The sequence below is a fragment of the Palaemon carinicauda genome, chromosome 20, assembly GCF_036898095.1.
Source record: "Palaemon carinicauda isolate YSFRI2023 chromosome 20, ASM3689809v2, whole genome shotgun sequence".
NCBI lineage: Eukaryota > Metazoa > Arthropoda > Malacostraca > Decapoda > Palaemonidae > Palaemon > Palaemon carinicauda.
Window position 1 is genome coordinate 100,933,106 of NC_090744.1, and position 18,879 is coordinate 100,951,984.

At 41.7% G+C, this 18,879-nt stretch overlaps 1 protein-coding gene across 1 annotated transcript in view; it reads left to right on the forward strand.

The window, feature by feature from the left end:
* Window positions 1-559: 559 nt before the first annotated feature.
* Window positions 560-18,879, forward strand: part of LOC137614343 (ruvB-like 2) — a 68,019-nt gene continuing 49,699 nt past the window's right edge. Inside the window, exons 1-4 of the mRNA XM_068344117.1 lie at window positions 560-685; window positions 3,269-3,403; window positions 13,484-13,659; window positions 13,960-14,188. Of these exons, the coding sequence (XP_068200218.1) occupies window positions 677-685; window positions 3,269-3,403; window positions 13,484-13,659; window positions 13,960-14,188 (549 nt within the window). The 5' untranslated portion in view covers window positions 560-676. The remainder of the gene's footprint in view (window positions 686-3,268; window positions 3,404-13,483; window positions 13,660-13,959; window positions 14,189-18,879) is intronic.

An 18,879-nucleotide genomic window follows, 5' to 3' on the forward strand; every position in this document is an offset into this window, starting at 1 on the left:
ATGTCCCATAGTATAGGCCGTTTGTGACAAATATCTTTTGACTAGGCTCCATTGTAGTCACCAGTTTTATAATAAAGTTAAAATTTTTCTTCATTTATTTCGTGCCTTACAAATTGATGGTACTTAAACTTCAGCCTAAGACCAATCAAAAGCAGTTATGATAGAACAACATATTACTGCAAATTAATCATAAAATGATGACTGACAAATGAATAAAGCCTGTTTTATGCTTCGAATGTAGTTAGCTGAGATATGCAATAGACTCAGTTTCTAAAGCTCGTCTACCGTTATCTAAAACCTAATGCCAACAATAAACATCACAGAATTGACAGTTCTGTTATATCAAATGGTTTAATATACATATGCTACTTCGTTTAAGTAGGATATACGTATGTTTGTTTAATATAGTTTGGGATACTATAACATTATGAGAGAATGTAAAGGCAACATGACAATGACTTCGTATATTGGGAAAATTTCGTAGATTTCTTAAATCCATAAAATTCCGAAATACAATCTAAAAACGGGAATCGTATATAAAAGATGTTTAAATATGATACTACTTAATATTAAGCCTATCATGAAGTAAACGAGAAGGCAGAATTAGAAAGTCTAGATCTAGAACTGAAAGAAGAAGAATCGCAGCACGATTTGTTTGTTTTCAATAGTGATCGACATGGCGGCCGTAAGTATTTAGAAAGGATATTGTACGATATAAGCATAGTTATTGTAGCCCAATCAAAACCCTTTATGTTTTAAGGCTATACTTTGATTTCTATTCAGTATTACATAAATTTATTTCTTAAAATGGCTTCGGGAGTAAAGTTTGGATCCACCATGCTCCGTTGCCATGGCGCACAGCCTCACACGCCTGTTTATGATAACCACTGTCTACACACGCCTGTTTATGCTAACCCCTGTCTACTCACGCCTGTTTATGCTAACCCCTGTCTACTCACGCCTGTTTATGCTAACCCCTGTCTACTCACGCCTGTTTATGCTAACCCCTGTCTACACACGCCTGTTTATGCTAACCCCTGTCTACACACGCCTGTTTATGCTAACCCCTGTCTACACACGCCTGTTTATGCTAACCCCTGTCTGTGCGCAATTAATAAAGTAGTTTTTCACGATATCCCATCAACACCAGATTTTTAATTTTCTACCTTAACCAATCCAGTTTCTTTTCCAATCTTTCTGTCACCTAATTTCTATTACGGATGATTCGCATAGAGAACAAGAATCAATGGTTTTATTATAGTTACGGACGGATAATGCGTTTCTACTAAAAGACAGGTGTTTCCAATAGAAAAACGTCAGTATTCCTTTAAGTTGACACATTTTCACTGCAAATAATAACTTAATTATCTAATAAATATTAATCAATGGTGTTAGCTTGCCAGTACATAGGAGCTTGATGTTTTTCTTTTCCGCGAGTACACGGCGAAGCAAAAACCATTAGAATTTTATCCCCTTTTTAGATGGTTTAACAGATTTTTGGTTTATTTCCTGTTGAAATGAAGGTCAAATTCAGTGAAATCACAGTTACAATAGGAAAAACTTTTCTTTCTCTTCATAATGTGGTTCTGTCTGTAACTATAATTTTACCGAATCCTTCCTATCCGTGTCTGTTATCACCCATATTGATAATTGTATCTATGAGTGTGTTGGTTAATGAATTAACGCTAATCATTCACTTCCTGGTCACCACTCTGCTATGGCTTGCTACGCTCGCTTGGTTCTCACAGGCCGCTTGCCACCGCTCGGTGTGATAGGCACAGTTGATCGTTCAATATTAGCTTATAGCCTAGTTCACGATTAACCGCAGCTTATTTTGCTAGTTTCCAATGCAGTGCGGTAGTGAGATTCACCAACGCTGTTGCCTGGCTTGTCGAGATACATGCAGGTGAATGACATCAGTCACACAGCGATGAACCGCACAATTTCTTCCATGTCCACTCTGACACTGGATGACTTAAAAAAGGTGAATACAGTATATAAAAACAGGCATTACCTTGCTGTGCCTCAGAGGTCAAAATGTTTTGTGTTAACAATTAAAGCACTTAACGAGCGGTGGCTGCCGTTGTTATAAACGCCCTGTGTGATCTTACCCTTAGCGTAAGCTAAGGATACGGCGGCTATTCCCCCTCCCCCCAGTAGGTAAGGATACGACTCCAAGGTTAGGTTAGATGGTGTTCTTTTGTTTTTTTCCCTTTTAAAATATAGTCTTTTAGTCATGATTTTTGAAATTTTACTCCCAGTCAGTCCCAACTAACTGCAAAGGCTTCGGATGCTCTATGGTTCCAAGTTAGTATATAGTACAAATTGTATCATAATAATCTAGATGATTTTATAAAAAATAATTAAAGGACATTAATTTTGCCTTAATCATTTTATCACACAAATCTACTACTTTATGAAAAGTCTAGTTGCACAAAATGCAATGATCATCTTATCTACTCTTGAAGGAATTTAGGAGTCCTTGTAGTTAATTGGGACAGACTAGGTGTAAAATTATGACTGGAAAACCACATTTTAAAAGTGAAACAAACACAAAAACACCACCTAACCTAACCTTAGAAACATTCTGTATTTAATTGAATACGTTATTTGATTTATGGTGTCGAACAGGTCACATAGTTTATTATTTTGTATCACCCAAAGCTATTAGCTTCTTTTGCACCATATTTTTGTATTTAGGCTAACAAATTTCTCAGCCATTATTAGGTTATGGAATACAATTTTGCAAATTAATCACTTTTTTTATATACAGTACATATAAAAGTCTTTTATACTGAAATCAAAAAGATCTCATTACTTTTTACAGTACGTCCTTGGGTTACAAAAGTTGTAAAGTTTCATAGATAGAGCACAGTTGCCTTAAAGGAATTCTATTAATTTGTTACTGTTTTATTTTATCATCCTATATTTATATCCTCCATGGTTTTTTAGTCCTAGTTTTGTTTCAATGTTATAAAGCATTTTTATGACATAAATTATGACTGCCACATAAATTATGACTGCCACTCCTTTAGCATAGGTGAGTGAGTTTGATGCTCACTTAAGAGGGAAGTTTTGTATATACAAAAGATGTGTTGCGACTTCCATCAAAACTTGAATCACGTCAGGTAGAAACGGATCTTCAAAATAACTTTAGGACATACTATATATCCTCTTTAGTAGAATTGCACATATGTCTCAAGTTCTTGGCAAATAAGAGTCATATATGTATAAGTTAATTGTTTGTTTATAAATATCTTCTTTTTAGGTAAGCCTAACAGGAGAAGAGCATGAAGTGACGAGGATAGAGCGCATTGGCGCTCATTCCCACATCCGGGGTCTTGGACTGACGGATGATTTAAATGCTAAACCATCTGCACAAGGAATGGTTGGACAAGTCAAGGTATGATATGAAAAGTTTTATTCTTCTTATAAGTGTGAGGTTATTTTTACATTAATCTTCATGCCATACTTCCAAATTTTTTTGATCCCTAGATGGCTTGCAATGTTCACATAATTTACCCCTCCTCTCCCTTGAAAATCAAATACTTGCAATGCTGGCATCCCGCCTGATATTAACGGGTAAACGCATACACTTCAGAATTATTTCTGTAGGAAGCTTTTATTGTACCCCCTTAGTTCTTAAATCCTGGGCAAAAGCACTTTCTTTCTTGAGTTGGTATGAATGAAATATGGTTTGTTCTGTCACTAAATACAAACCAACACTATTTATAAGGTGTATTACTTTCGGCAAAGCTAAAGGACGATTTATTAGATTTTTAAATATAAAACTTACCCGCTGGTTATATAAAAGAGCTCAAGTCCCCTGACGCCAGGGCAGAAAATTCAAATCTCGTGCTATCGAAGATACGCCAGGTGTACCAACCGCACCCTAGCGGTAGAACAGGTGGAACCACACACCATCTCCAGTTCTTCTCTCTGCCGTCATAGCTGGCTGACATATAGAAGTTCGCTCTCGTGTTTTACTCTCTTGGGAAGTTGTTTGGTGATGTACAACGTTCTTTTTTGAGTTTAAGCTATCGTTGATTATTTTCCCTTTTTTCTTATCTTGAAATCTTTTTGTTTGAGATTTTCTTTAAAGATATTTCCCTTACTTTTTGCTCGTCGGTCTCTCACGTTAACATTCAAAATGGCCGACTCCTCCCCTGCTCAGCGTAGGTGTGTTAGTGAAGGTTGTCGTACTCGACTTCCTAAAGGATCTATTGATCCTCATACTATTTGTGTGAAATGTAGGGGTAAATTTTGTTCATTAGATGATAGGTGTAATGAGTGTCTTTCCTTAACTGATGATGATTTTGTTACTTTCGATCGTTATGTTAGGAGACTAGAGAGAGATAGAGTTAGGCGTAGTTCTTCCCGATCTGTGGATAGAGCCTTACCTAATGTACCTGTTCCTAATCCTATTCCCTCCCCTGTGGTGGTAGATCAGGAACCTACTATGAAAGACATGTTTACTGCTATTTTGTCTCTTGGTGAGAAAGTTGAGTCCTTAGCAGCCGATAGAAGTACAATTTTTTCCGAGTTAAAGGTATTGAAAAACCGTGATCCTATCGGAACTGTGGAAAGTGTTTCAGTGTCTGATGTTGTACCGAAAAATCGTGACTCTCTCGGTGTTGTGACAAGTGTTGCTGATGTGTTTAGTGTTGCGGAGGGTGCGTCTGCACGATCTTGTCGTTCACCTAGCCTAAGACCTCTTTCGAGCTCTCGAACCCATGGGAGAAGTAATGTCGAACGGCTTAAGGGGACGAGAAGCGTCATCAATCGTGCAGACGTTCCCTCGAACGTTCCTGTTGCCGTAGCTCAGGTCGTTCACCCTCATCGTAGGAAAGGTGAGGTTCATGCGTTATCCCCGTCTTCCGATGAAGGGTCGGGGAGTGAGATCTGGCGTCGCGCGTCAAGACCGCTTAAACGGACGCATGATGTTTCACAGCGTCGGGAATCGCCTGTGCGTCCAGGATGTAGTTCGTGGGGTTCACCGGAACGTTTCCGTTCTCCCATCGCTTGCACTCCGGCCAAACGTACAGATCACCGTGTTCGTGTGGATATGATTCCTTCCGATTCGGACCTTGTTACTATTCATGCTCCCCCTCTTCCTTCGGATTGGCTTTCTTCCCCCGAAATGCGTGGTGACGTTGGTGCGAATCTTCCTTTAAGGAGTTCTGTTGATCCAAAATGGTCTGCGCTTGTGTCTATGAAGGAACAACTCTCGTCGTTGATGGATTCTTATCAACCAGGTGTTGGCGTTATGTCTGGGCGTTCGATGTCAGACCAGTTATCGCACAGGCGTTCGATGGTCTCTGGTCTTGACGAGTTATCGCTTAGGCGGTCTCCCAGTCATAGTGTTCAACGCCAGGTTGATTTTGATGAGTCGCGTCAGAGAGTTTTGGTTGACCAGTTTTCGTATTCTGGTCGCGGGGAAGAACATCGGCGTCGACAAGTGGACGAGACGCGTCAACGATTTGAAGTAGTGGATCGTCCGCGTCAACAAATTTTGGACGCTTCGCGTCAAAACATTGATTCGCAGCGTCGACATCCTGACTACTTTGATCGTTCGCGTCAACAGTCTTCGGACTTTACGCGACCTCTCGGCAATCTTCGACAGTTACCTTCTGATTTCAAGCGTTCTTCTGTTCAACAGCAGTCGGATTCGAAGCGGTCTAGGCAGTTGTTGGTTGAAGAAGATCGTCCACCCGTCCGTGTTTCGCGTCAATCTACTTCTACTTCTCCCCATCAGGTTGACGCAGATGTTGGCTTTGACAGGCAGTCCCATCCAGACTTTGTTCCTTCGGTTCAGGCTGCAGCTGTTGCTGCACTGCCAGAAGACGAGCCTGAGGAAAAGTCGGATGAGGATGATCCTATTGAGGAAGTCTCTGAGAATGAGGAGGAGAAGCATTATCAGCATGCTGTGGATCTTCGCAAGTTTATGCTTATTCTGACTGGAATTTTCCCGGATCAATTTACCCCTGTGGCCCCTCGTTCTCCGCCTTCTGAATTCATCTTAGGTAAAGCTACCAAGGTTCCAGTTTATACCAAGATGGTTCTTTCTCGATCCTCTAAGCGGGCCTTGAAATTAATGGGTTCTTGGTTGGACTCCAAGAAATCTTTTGGCAAGACGGCCTTTACCTTTCCTCCCGCTAGGTTAGCCTCTAAATCTAGTGTGTGGTACGAGACTGGTGAAGTGTTGGGCTTGAGTTTTCCTTCTTCTGCCCAAGGGGATTTTTCAAGTTTGGTAGATGCTTCTCGTCGTCTTGCCTTAAGGAAAACGAAGATTTGGTGGTCCATTCCAAAGTTCGACCATTTGCTTAAAGGTCTGTTCAGGGCCTTCAAAGTTTTTAATTTCTTGGACTGGGCTCTGGGGGCTTTGAGTAAGAGGGTCTCTGATATGACGGAAACGGACACTAGTGGTTTGGTTCATTTGATGTCCTGCTTGGACAAAGGTGTGAGGGATGGCTCCAACGAACTTGCTGCCTTGTTTACAGCTGGGATTCTCAAGAAAAGGGCCACGATGTGCTCTTTTCTCTCTGCAGGAGTGTCTCCCTACCAGAAAACGGGCCTTCTTTTCGCACCTTTGTCTAATACCTTATTTCCGCAGGAATTGGTAGGCGAGGTGGCTACTGCCCTCACGCAGAAGGCCACACATGACTTAGTTACTCATTCGACTAGGAAAGTTTTGCCTCCGTCATTCTCCTCTCGTAAACCTAAGGAATCTTCTTCTGGGTTTCGACCTCAGTCCTTTCGTGGGAAGTCCTCTGGAAGAGGCTCTTTTAAACCAGAAGGAAGGAAGCCTAGAGGCAGAGGGGGCAAGTCCGGCCGAGGTAAAGTCTGACTGCCCTTTCCTTCAGACAGCAGTGGGTGCCAGGTTGACTCACTTCTGGGAGGCTTGGGAGAGGAATGGAGCGGACCCCTGTTCCGTCCAAGTGTTAAAGGAAGGCTACAAGATCCCCTTCCTGGCCAATCCTCCTTTAGTCACAGATCCATTGGATCTTTCGCCCAAATACAGAGAGGGTCCCAAGAAGCAAGCCATGCTTCTGCAGACGTCTCTTTTATTAGAGAAGCAAGCAATAGAGGAAGTGCCGGATGTTACGTCTCCGGGGTTTTACAACCGCCTTTTTCTAGTACCCAAGAGTTCCGGGGGGTGGAGACCGGTTCTGGACGTAAGTGTGCTAAATGGTTACGTCCAGAACTCGACGTTCACTATGGAGACTCAGAAAACAGTTCTGGCAGCTGTGAGGAAGGACGATTGGATTGTCTCTTTAGATCTTCAGGATGCCTATTTCCACCTTCCGATTCATCCCAGCTGCAGACGTTATCTGAGGTTCATGGACGGAAACAAGGTCTTCCAGTTCAGGGCTCTTTGTTTCGGACTCTGCGCGGCTCCTCTATTGTTTACCAAGATCATGCTGAACGTGGCAAGCATGCTGCATTCGAGGGGAATCAGGGCCTCTCTGTATCTGGATGATTGGCTGATAAGAGCCTCCTCAGCCGATTGTTGTTTGAAGGACCTCAAGATGACTTTGGATCTCTCCAGAGAACTGGGTCTCCTGGTGAGCTCGGAAAAATCACAACTGATTCCATCCCAGGAGATTCTTTATTTGGGGATGGAGATTTACAGTCGGAGTTTTCGGGCTTTTCCGTCGTCGATGAGAATCCAAGCAGCCCTCCTAAAAGTCCAAACGTTCCTGAAGAGAGATCTTTGCTCCGTCAGAGATTGGATGAGCCTTCTGGGGACTCTCTCGTCGTTAGAGAAGTTTGTGACCCTGGGGAGGTTGCACTTGCGTCCTCTTCAGCTTCATCTCAACTGCCATTGGAAGAAAGGGGACAGCCTCGACAGGGATTGCATTCCCATCTCGGCTTCCATCAAGTCTCATCTTCAATGGTGGGACAACGAACCCAGACTGAAAGAAGGCTTGTCTTTACTTCAGAGGAACCCAGACCTCGTGTTGTGTTCCGACGCCTCCAATTCGGGGTGGGGAGCCACTCTAGAGAAGCAGGAGCTTTCGGGGACTTGGACGGTGGAGCAAACCTCTCTCCACATCAATCAAAAGGAGCTTTTAGCTATTCATCTGGCTCTCATCGGCTTCGAAAAGCAGATCAGGGGCAAGGTGGTCCAAGTCAATGCGGACAGCACGACAGCTCTGGCCTATATTGTGAAGCAAGGCGGGACCCACTCTTGGCCTCTGTACGAGATTGCAAGACTGCTTCTCGTCTGGGCGGAGGAAAGGAAGGTGACTCTTTTGACGCGGTTCATCCAGGGGGTCAACAATGTGAGCGCAGACAGACTCAGCAGGAAAGGTCAGGTTCTCTCCACAGAATGGATTCTGCACCCGGACATCTGCAAGAGTCTGTGGCGGTTATGGGGTCGACCTCTCGTGGATCTCTGCCACCTCGAAGACCAAACGGCTGGAGTGTTACTGCTCTCCGGTTCCAGACCCCGAAGCTTTGCACATAGACGCTTTTCTGATGAACTGGTCACACATGGAGGTTTATGCTTTCCCTCCGTTCAAGATCCTTTACAAAGTGATTCAGAAGTTCATTTCGCACGAGGAGACCAGAATGACACTGATAGCTCCGTTCTGGCCGTCAAGGAGCTGGTTTCCAGAGGTACTGGAATGGATGGTGGATTTTCCGAGAAGCCTTCCCATGAGACCCGATCTTCTCAGACAACCTCACTTGGCCCGAAATCATCAAAACCTCCGAGCTCTACGTCTGACTGCCTTCAGACTATCGAAAAACTCGCTAGAGCTAGAGGATTTTCGAAGAAGGCAGCCAAGGCTATTGCAAGGGCAAGGAGGTCTTCAACCATCAAGGTGTATCAGTCCAAGTGGGAGTTGTTCAGGGAGTGGTGTAGGACTAACGCGATTTCCTCTTCCAGTACCTCGCTTTCCCAAATAGCAGATTTTTTCTTGGACCTTAAAGTTAAGCATAACTTCTCGTCATCTACTATTAAAGGTTACAGGAGTATGTTGGCGACGGTTTTTCGACACAGGAATCTAGACCTTTCTAATAATAAAGATCTACGAGATTTACTTAGGTCTTTTGATACGACCAAGAAGATTCAAACAGCTCCCATCGCCTGGAATTTGGATGTTGTCCTTAAATTTCTCATGAGTGACAGATTTGAGCCTTTACACTCAGCTTCATTTAAGGACTTAACCTTGAAAACCCTTTTTCTGGTTACCCTCGCCACTGCGAAAAGAGTTAGTGAAGTACACGCTTTAAGCAGGAACATTGGTTTTCGGAATGGGAAAGCCATTTGTTCTTTGCAACTGGGGTTTCTGGCCAAGAATGAAAACCCTTCTCGGCCATGGCCCAAATCCTTCGAGATTTCTAACCTTTCTGATTTGGCTGGCGGTGAATTGGAAAGGGTTCTCTGTCCAGTTAGAGCGCTACGGCTTTATGTGGACAGGACTAAGAATCTGAGAGGAAACTCAGACGCTCTGTGGTGTGCAGTCCGGAAACCCTGGATGCCCATGTCTAAGAATGCCTTGTCTTTTTTCGTTAGATTGTTGATTCGAGAAGCTCATGCTCAGTGTGATGAGTCGGATCAGAGGCTCCTCAAAGTCAAGACACATGAAGTCAGAGCGGTAGCGACTTCAGTGGCCTTTAAACAGAACCGTTCTCTGCAAAGTCTGATGGATGCAACATTTTGGAGAAGTAAGTCTGTTTTTGCATCCCATTATTTGAAGAATGTTCAGACTCGCTATGAGGACTTTTTTTACGTTGGGTCCTTTTATAGCGGCAAATACGATAGTAGGTGAATGATCTACCACTACGTTCCCTTTTTTCCTAATACCCCCTTTTCTATCTCTTGGAACTCGTTTGTTATGGTTGTTTGTGGAGATTGGGCGTCAGTCTTCCGCAATCTTTGATTTGGTTAGGTGGTCAATTTGTTCCTTGAGTGCACCAGGAATAAGGGTATTGGTTGAGGTTCTGTCATGTTATAGGTGGTTGTACCGTTTGACAGCTCCTAGAGATTTTCAGCCAGAGTGGATTACTGGATCTCTTAAGGATAGCGGACGAAATGAGGCAGAGTATCATTGCTGTCAGCTTCCTTATCAGGTGAGAACCGCTTAAGTTTATTGTATGTAACCCTTAAGTGAATTTTCTATATGTAGCTGTCTCTGACCCGCCACCAAGGGGTGTCAATCAGCTCTTTTATATAACCAGCGGGTAAGTTTTATATTTAAAAATGATATTTTCATAATAAAATAAATTTTTGAATATACTTACCCGCTGGTTATATAAATTTAACACCCACCCTCCTCCCCTCTAGAGACTACCTTTGGTATGGCTATGAGGCATGGAAGAACTGGAGATGGTGTGTGGTTCCACCTGTTCTACCGCTAGGGTGCGGTTGGTACACCTGGCGTATCTTCGATAGCGCGAGATTTGAATTTTCTGCCCTGGCGTCAGGGGACTTCAGCTCTTTTATATAAACAGCGGGTAAGTATATTCAAAAATTTATTTTATTATGAAAATATAATTTTTAGCGATGGTTAACCACCCACCCGTTAGTTACCAGGGGGTAGCGGTGCAGTAGCTATCCCTCTCACTCATACACTTGGGTTGAGAACCCTACTTTGCTTGAAGGTAGGACTTCAAGAGGGACTGGTGCTGGTGGACCAATCTGTATAAATAGCTACATGTTTTTATCTTCAGGAGAAATACAAATTACTTCCAAATTTGTAATTTTTCCTATTTCTGAAGACTACTGTATAAGGTTGAATCTCTACTAAAGGAACAAAGTAGATGGTCTCAGAAAAGTTTGTGAAAATTTTCAGTTGTTTCAAGGATTAGAAGTTGGGGTTTCAAGCAAAGCACGAGATACTCCTGAAGGTTCCTATGAGATAGTAGTAGCTTGATCAGTCAAATTAGCAGGAACTGTCTTGGACATCAGCAAAAAAAATCTGATGACCTGTTTTTGAAACTGATGTAAAGGAAGTCACTACCTCAAAACTGTTCAGAATAGGAGGAAATAGAATGAATGAGTGCCTGAGAGGTGGCTGTTTGGTGGCTCATGGGTACGTGGTTGGTAAACGGCTTGAGAAGAGATGTGTGATTGGTTATAACATGAGAGGCAGATGCTAAATGGCTTGCTAGTTCTTGAAAGGTAAGCATTGTACAACAGATGCACAAACACCTGTCTCCTAAATGAAAGTGACAGGAGTCATAAAAGCGATTGTAAAAACGGTCGGATACTGGAGAAAGTCTTCAAATGTTAAGTAGTAATGACAGACAAGTGAAAGCATCTTGTAACTGCAAGTCATTAGGGAAGATCAAAGGTTTTGGGAATAAGGAACACGAGACCAATGGCTGAGGGTCTATCAATGATGTAACGCTTACCATCGCTCTTCTTACTGGAGAAGCATTTTGAAGTATCTAGCTAACCTAGAACAATCCGTTATCTAAACCTATTCCTCCAAAAAGGATCTAACAGGGGAGAGACTACATTGGAATCACTAATCAGCTTGCATTTATCTCACTAGCAAGCAAGCTTTGGAAGGAACCAGCATACAAAAGGCTAATTAAATATCTTACTGCTTTCTTCAAAATGTCTCTCTTGAGATATTAACTTGAACCTCGGAGGAACTTGAGATGAAGACAAATGAATGCTGTAGAGAGAAATCAGGATTAGGTTTTGGAGAGATGGAAGGATTAGTGATTGTAATATGAGCTACTGAATGGTTTGGGGACAACTCTCCAACTCTTTCCACGTTCTTTTCCGAACATTATGCTTCTCTTTATCCTTGAGAAAAGCTAAACACTTGCCCTCAGAATAATTACTAGACTCCTTATACTTATTCTGCAGATCATGTGCTCTACTTCTATATTTAGACATTTAGAAGGAGGATCACACTTAAGGCTTTATATTTGAGTCTTATAAAGGTCAGTACAGTACAACACTGCTCTTTACTTAACTAGATCTGGTCAAAAAATGATATTCTAAAAATTTTATAAAGCAAACAAAATGAAAAAAGGACAATACCAAGCACCAGCAAAGTTATATTGTTAAAATAATGCTATTATATTCCTTGGAAATGAAAACCACTGAAAGCTGGGAGCTTACTAATCAGTAATTCACCAGCTTATGGCATAAAGTAAAGAGGTAATAATTTAAACGTAGACTATTACATACCGGTACTACAGTCATAGTATCAACATTGGTGTTTGAGGTAATATTAACCATTTGAATCCAAAAGAAACTTCTCTTTTAATAGAATTAATAATGCCTCTAGTAATAGTGTAGATAAATGAATCTACTCTTGAAAAGAATACTTATGTGAATATTGGGTAAGATATATCTATAAAAGCCTACAAAGTGGACATTTCATTCCTAATTTTTTTTTTTTTTTTTTTTTTTTTAATAAATATAACCAGCCCACCTTCGGTAGATGGTATCATCTGAAGTAAGTGGCAGCAACTGATATAGATGTATAGACCATGGGTTAAATTTGTAATGATTTTTGGTAATGTAATTAACATGGATTCCAAAATAAATCTTTTGGCAAAACCATTACTATGGATTATTGTGTAAGCCTTTGACTAGTAGTTGATCTGATGGCATGAGTTGAGTCAATCTACAGCAAGTAGACCCATTGTTAAACTCAGTGGCTGATGTACTTTCCCAAAATTTGGATGAATTTTCAAGTGAAAATTAACAAGTTGGGAAAGTTAAGAAAGAGGGCACTGATGTTATGTTGCCTCTTATGTGTATAAAAGAATTATTATTATTATTATTAGTACTACTTGCTAAGCTACAACCCTAGTTGGAAAAGCAGGATGCTATAAGCCCAGGGGCTCCAGGGAAAATAGCCCAGTGAGGAAAGGAAAAAAGGAAAAATAAAATATTTTAAGAAGAGTAACAACATCAAAATAAATATCGCCTATATAAACTTTAACAAAACAAGAGGAAGAGAAATTAAATAGAATAGTGTGCCCGATTATACCCTCGAGCAAGAGAACTCTAACCTAAGACAGTGGAAGACCATGGTACAGAGGTTATGACACTACCCAAGACTAGAGAACAATGGTTTGATTTTGGAGTGTCCTTCTCCACGAAGAGCTGCTTACCATAGCTTATGAAAGAGCTCCAATGCTTGTAGGTGCCATAGAAATTGTTAGTTTGACTTTTGATATTGAGATTCGGCTTGATAGTTTTCTTTTTGTGTGTAACAAAAATGATTTTTGACAAAGCTAATATATATTGGGGAAATAATTAGAATAATCTTGAAAGTCATTCATGCTGTCATTGATATAGCTATAATAAAGTGTTTGTGTTACTTAAAGTGGTTAAAAGTCAGTTATTGGTGATGACAATGTTTTGGTTTGCAGTCCATGTTGAAGGTGCTTTAATTGCCTTGTACAAAAGTTTAATTGAACTTACATCCTTAGGGCTCCTGTTACCTATGTGAGTAAAGTTAACGGCAATTCGAAGAAATTCATAATGAATTGTGCATTTCAGGCAAGGAGAGCAGCCGGAGTGGTACAGAGTATGATCAAAGAAGGAAAGCTAGCTGGTCAAGCCGTCCTCATAGCTGGCCAGCCTGGTACCGGGAAAACTGCCATAGCCATGGGGTTGTCCCAATCCCTAGGGCCAGACACACCGTTTACAGCAATTTCTGCAACTGAAATATACAGGTTAGCTACTGAACAACATAAGGATTGGGGATTCTCTATATTTATTAAGCTTTAATTCATTGAAACTAGGATTAGTCATTGAAAATATTTCTTGTACAGTATATTCTATCTAATTTTATCATGATGATTATTCCATAAACATTTCTTTGATGTTGCAAACAGTATTTAGATTGTTGTATATAACAGTATGTACTGTGTATTAATTCTCAAATTATGTAATTTTGATATTAAGCTCGTATTACATTATATAAGGACTGCATATGGAGATATGAATTGTAAGGGAGTTGTATATCATTTCAGTTTAGGCATGTCCAAGACTGAAGTGTTGACACAGGCATTCCGTCGATCTATTGGTGTTCGTATCAAAGAAGAGACGGAGATAATTGAAGGTGAGGTGGTAGAAGTCCAGATTGACAGACCTGCGACTGGCACTGGTGCTAAAGTAGGGAAGCTTACCCTGAAAACTACAGAAATGGAAACCATTTATGACCTAGGCAACAAACTAATTGAGGCACTGACAAAAGAAAAGGTAATTTTTTTACATATTGAAGATAATGTATATAGATTTCTCTGAGAAATCTATACATGTACTTATCCCATCAACTCTTGCATTTATCAACTTCTTTAGCAGACAGCCATTTTACAATTTCTTTACATGGCCAAACCACCTCAACACATTCATTTCTGCTCTAGCTGCTAATTCATTTCTTACACTTGTTCTCACCGTCACTACTTTGTTCCTAATCAATCTATTCTGTATACATCAGCCATACTCCTCTGACGCTTCATCTCGAACACATTCAATTTCTGTCTCTCCATTTCTTTCATTCCTCACAACTTCAATCCATATATCACAGTTGGGTTGGTACAGTCGCTTTCTCATACAGAACTCTCTTTACATTTATTCCTAACCCTCTATTTATTACCACTTCTTTCATGGCCCCCAACACTTTACATCCTTCTTTCACCCTCTGACGTACATCTGCTTCCATTCCATTTGCAGTTACAATAGAATCCAAGTACTTAGACTGATCTACTTCCTATAGTAACTCTCCATTCAACATGACATTCACCACCACCTAGCACCACCACCCTTTCTCGTGTATCTCATAACCTTACTCTTACCCACTCTCAACTTCCTCCTCTCACACATCCTCCCAAACTCTGTCACTAATTGACCCAGCTTCTTTTAGTGTGCAACCAATACAGCGTCATTCGCAAACAACAGTTTCACCTCCCACTCATGATCTCTCATCTGTCAGTTTAAATCCTCGACCAAGCATTTGAACATTCACCTCTCTCGCAACTCCATTAACAAACAAATTGACAACCATGGCGACATTACACAATCATGTCTCAGCCCCACTCTCACTGGAAACCACTCACTCACGTCATTTCTTATCCTAGTACATGCTTTACTCTTGATGTATAAACTCTTCACTGCTTGCAACAACCTTCTACCAATTCCATGTAACCTCATCACATTCCACATCGCTTCCCTACTAACTCTATCATAAGCTTTTTCAAGATCCATAAACGCAACACCTCCTTACGTATGGCTAGATATTTTTCACATGTCTGCCTAATGGTAAAAATCTGATCCACACATCCTTTACTACTTCTAAAACAACCCAGCATGTCTAAAATTGCATCCCCCATTTTTTCCTTAATCCTATTCATCAACACTATCATTCACTTTTCAAACCACACTCAAACTAATTCCCCTTGAATTACAACACTCATGCACATCTCCCTTACCTTTGTACAGTGGGACAATACACGTAAACACCCAATCTACTGGTACCATTGACAACATAAAACATATTTTTATGGATAGTACTTACCTGGCAGTTATATATATATAGCTGATATCTCTAAAATCGGCAGAATTTTTCAAAACGAGACAACCGCCTGGTGGTGGTTGGGAGGTAGGTGGTCACACCCGTCACAGGGTGGTACAAGGAACCATTCCCGTGTCCAAGACTTCAGTTCATCTCTGCCGGCTGGATCGAAAACATCGTCGGTCCCCCATTGAGAGTTTTTCAAATAATTTTCCCTTCTTTGCTTTTTTGGACTTCGTTTGGTGAAGTATACTGATTTAGGGATTTGGCAATCGTGTTTTGTTATTATTATTTACTTTGTTTATCATGAGTGATAACTTAATTTTCATGTTTGTGCGTGTGATGTATGCAAGGTGAGGTTACCGAAAGTGTCGGTTGATCCTCACAGTTTGTATGCAGAGGTTTTGTTTGTGAACTATATTTTAGGTGCAAAGTTTTTAATCCTGATGACGGAAATACGTTCCGGCAACTCTATGACGTCACAGTCGTGTGACGTAATCTTCATTGTATGTCTTGCAAATTCTCTTTATTTGTTTTATGTAAAGAATGGGAGGAATTCCACTTATATAAGTTTTTTAACTTTTAATGTAAAATTTTAAAGAAATATTTGTCCATTTAGTATTCGTTCTTTAAATCATCGATCTAATTTCATAAATTAAATAGAACTAGCGTATGGTTAATTTACGCTGTTACTCGTTACTATCGATGCAGTCCCAACATGCCTTGGTAGCGTTCTTTTCGATATGGGAATTAAAGTGTTGGCTATAATTCTCCAACAACAACGATATGGGAATTCTAGTTTTAGTAGTATTTTCATTTATATGTTCCTATTGTTTACATTTATATATTAAATGCTATATCTGTTCTTTTTATCATTACAACTCGCTTGTTTTTGAAAACCCTTTGAATTAATTGTGGATTACATTTGTTTTCCCCTTTTCTGTTCATTTTAATCTTTAACGTATAACTTTCCCGGCGTTTGTTTGTAAACTACCGGGTGGGTATTTATGACATTTAATTTTACCGGTGGTTATATGTAACTACCGGGTGAGGGTGTTCAACATTTATTTTTAATCTCAACTCTTGTCCGGTGGTTTTTCTTTTTGTGACCGCCGGGTAAGTATGTGTGAAAGTTTATTTTATTATGAAAAAAGTTTAATATTTTATAAAAATATTTTGTTACAGTTTATATAGCAAGTACTAGAGACGATATTGCTTTCTCATTCAAGCCCGTGGCAGCAGAATAAGTTCTCTCACAACGGGCAGGACTAATTATGGTCTTTGTTCCGTAACCGAAATACAAACCACGCTATTTACAAAGGGTATTACTTTTAGCGTAGCTGAAATGGCGAGCCATTAGAATTTAACGAGGGTGTATTACCCCCGCGCTAGTTAGCGGGGGGGTAGGGGAGTGGTAGCTAGCTACCCCTCCTCCTCCTCACAAACAGGTGAATACTCACTTTCACTTTTGGCTCGGACTGTGACAGACGTCTCTGTCTTGGTCCTCGCTTGGCAGCCATTGTCTGTTTTGTCTTTACTTAATCGCTTACTTTTCATTTACTTATATATATGTAAACATGTTTTCATGTTTGTATATATATTTGAGTATAGAAATAAGTAAGTTTCCTTTTCAGATGTGTGTGTGTAGTGTACGATATCTACGTGGAGGCCTCGGCAGTTAGGCCACCACGGCGTATTTTATGGGTGGCGATCGAGTTTGACCTATGTCTTTCTCTCTCTCTCTCTCTTGAGGTCGTTCACCCTTTTACTACGTGTTACTACGCCCTTGTAGCCTAGCTTCCTTTCCGTGTGGGGGGTTGCTACGCCGTACGTTTGTATCAATTAGTTATGAATCTAATTGTAGTTGTTTTTTGTTTTTCAGCTTGTAGAACGATTCCTTTCGGGGTTTTCGTTCTTTCTTTAGTGTTCATTCATTTTTAAATTACATAATTACATAGTTACATAATTATAATTGTTATAATTCTGTTTTGGTTACAGCTCTCCTTCCGCGAGTGTAAGTGGTTGTGAGGGCACGTGCCTGTTGTGTAATTCTTGTTCCTTTCCCTCGGGATTCCTCTTCGGAGCCTTGCCGGGGAATGAATGTGTACTAATATTATTTGTTTTATTTTTTTACAGTTACCGATCTAGTTCGTTTCTGTAATATAGCAACGGTGTGAGCGGTCTGGTTGAGTCCTGGGGATTCGGCTGTTGCTGCCTCCCCCCTTGTATTTTCGTCAGGGGCGTGTCTCCTTCTACTGGTAGTACTCCCGTGTCGACGGACAGCTCTCCAGTTCATTTTAGAACAGTCAGGAGGCTTGCCTCCTTGGGCGGATAACTTTCCTTCCGAGGGAAGTTTTTCCTGTCCAGGCTTGAGTTTTTCCCCTTTTGGGGGGTTCTTCTCTTGCCTTTTTTTCGTGCGACTATGCTCTTGGTGCTGAGCGGTCGCACCTGCAGTTTCGCTCAAGGGGCTGGGCAACTGCAGGAGCTCCTCTTCGGAGGATTGCTCCTTTTAGGTCACTGGCTGTCCAGTCTCTTCCACGAAGTGTTTCTCTTTCGTTCGCGAGAGAGTACACTCATAGAGACTCCTCTTCGGAGGTTTCTTCTGTTGCTGTTGCTGTTGGCCTCCCTCGCCGTAAGGCCCACCGTCCGCCTCGTCGTAAGGGCCTCTCATCTCCCTATAAGGGTGCTTGAGGCGCCTTTTTGGATCTCCGTTTGCAGCCTACAACTCCTTTTTCTCGATCTTCCGCCTTGGTGCAGATGGACAGCAGTCTGATCTCGTCTTCCGACGGGCAACGGTCTTCCCGACGGACAACGGTCTGCCCGACGGACAGCGGTCTTCCGACGGACATCAGTCTCCCGGCGGACAACGATCCCTTCGGGGCAAAGGGTTGCCCCCACGGGGGTTCTTCCCTTGCGTGTCAGGGTTTCCCTGCGCGCCCTTCTGCTCATCAGCGCTCTCCTGTTCGTCAGCGCTTTCAAGATGATCTTCCCTGCGGTTCCTGTTGGTTCCTGTTACGCGCCCTGTGCGCCCACGTTCGCCCTCGCGATCTAGAACTTCGGTTCAGGTCAGGGTCAAGGACTCTTCTTCTTTGCGCAGGCTTCCACGCGTAGCCTTCTGCTCATCAGCGATCATCAGCTCGTCAGCGATCATCAACTCGCCAGCGATCATCAGCTCGTCAGCGATCATCAGCCCGCCAGCGACCTCCGGATCTCCCACGTGTGTTACAGCCGGCACGCCAACGTTCTCCAACACTTCTGAAGGAACATGGTTCGCCAGCTACTAGCTCACCTGCGCATGCTGATCGCCATCGCGCGACCCTCAACTGCGGATGCTGATCGCCATCGCGCGACCCTCAACTGCGGATGCTGATCGCCATCG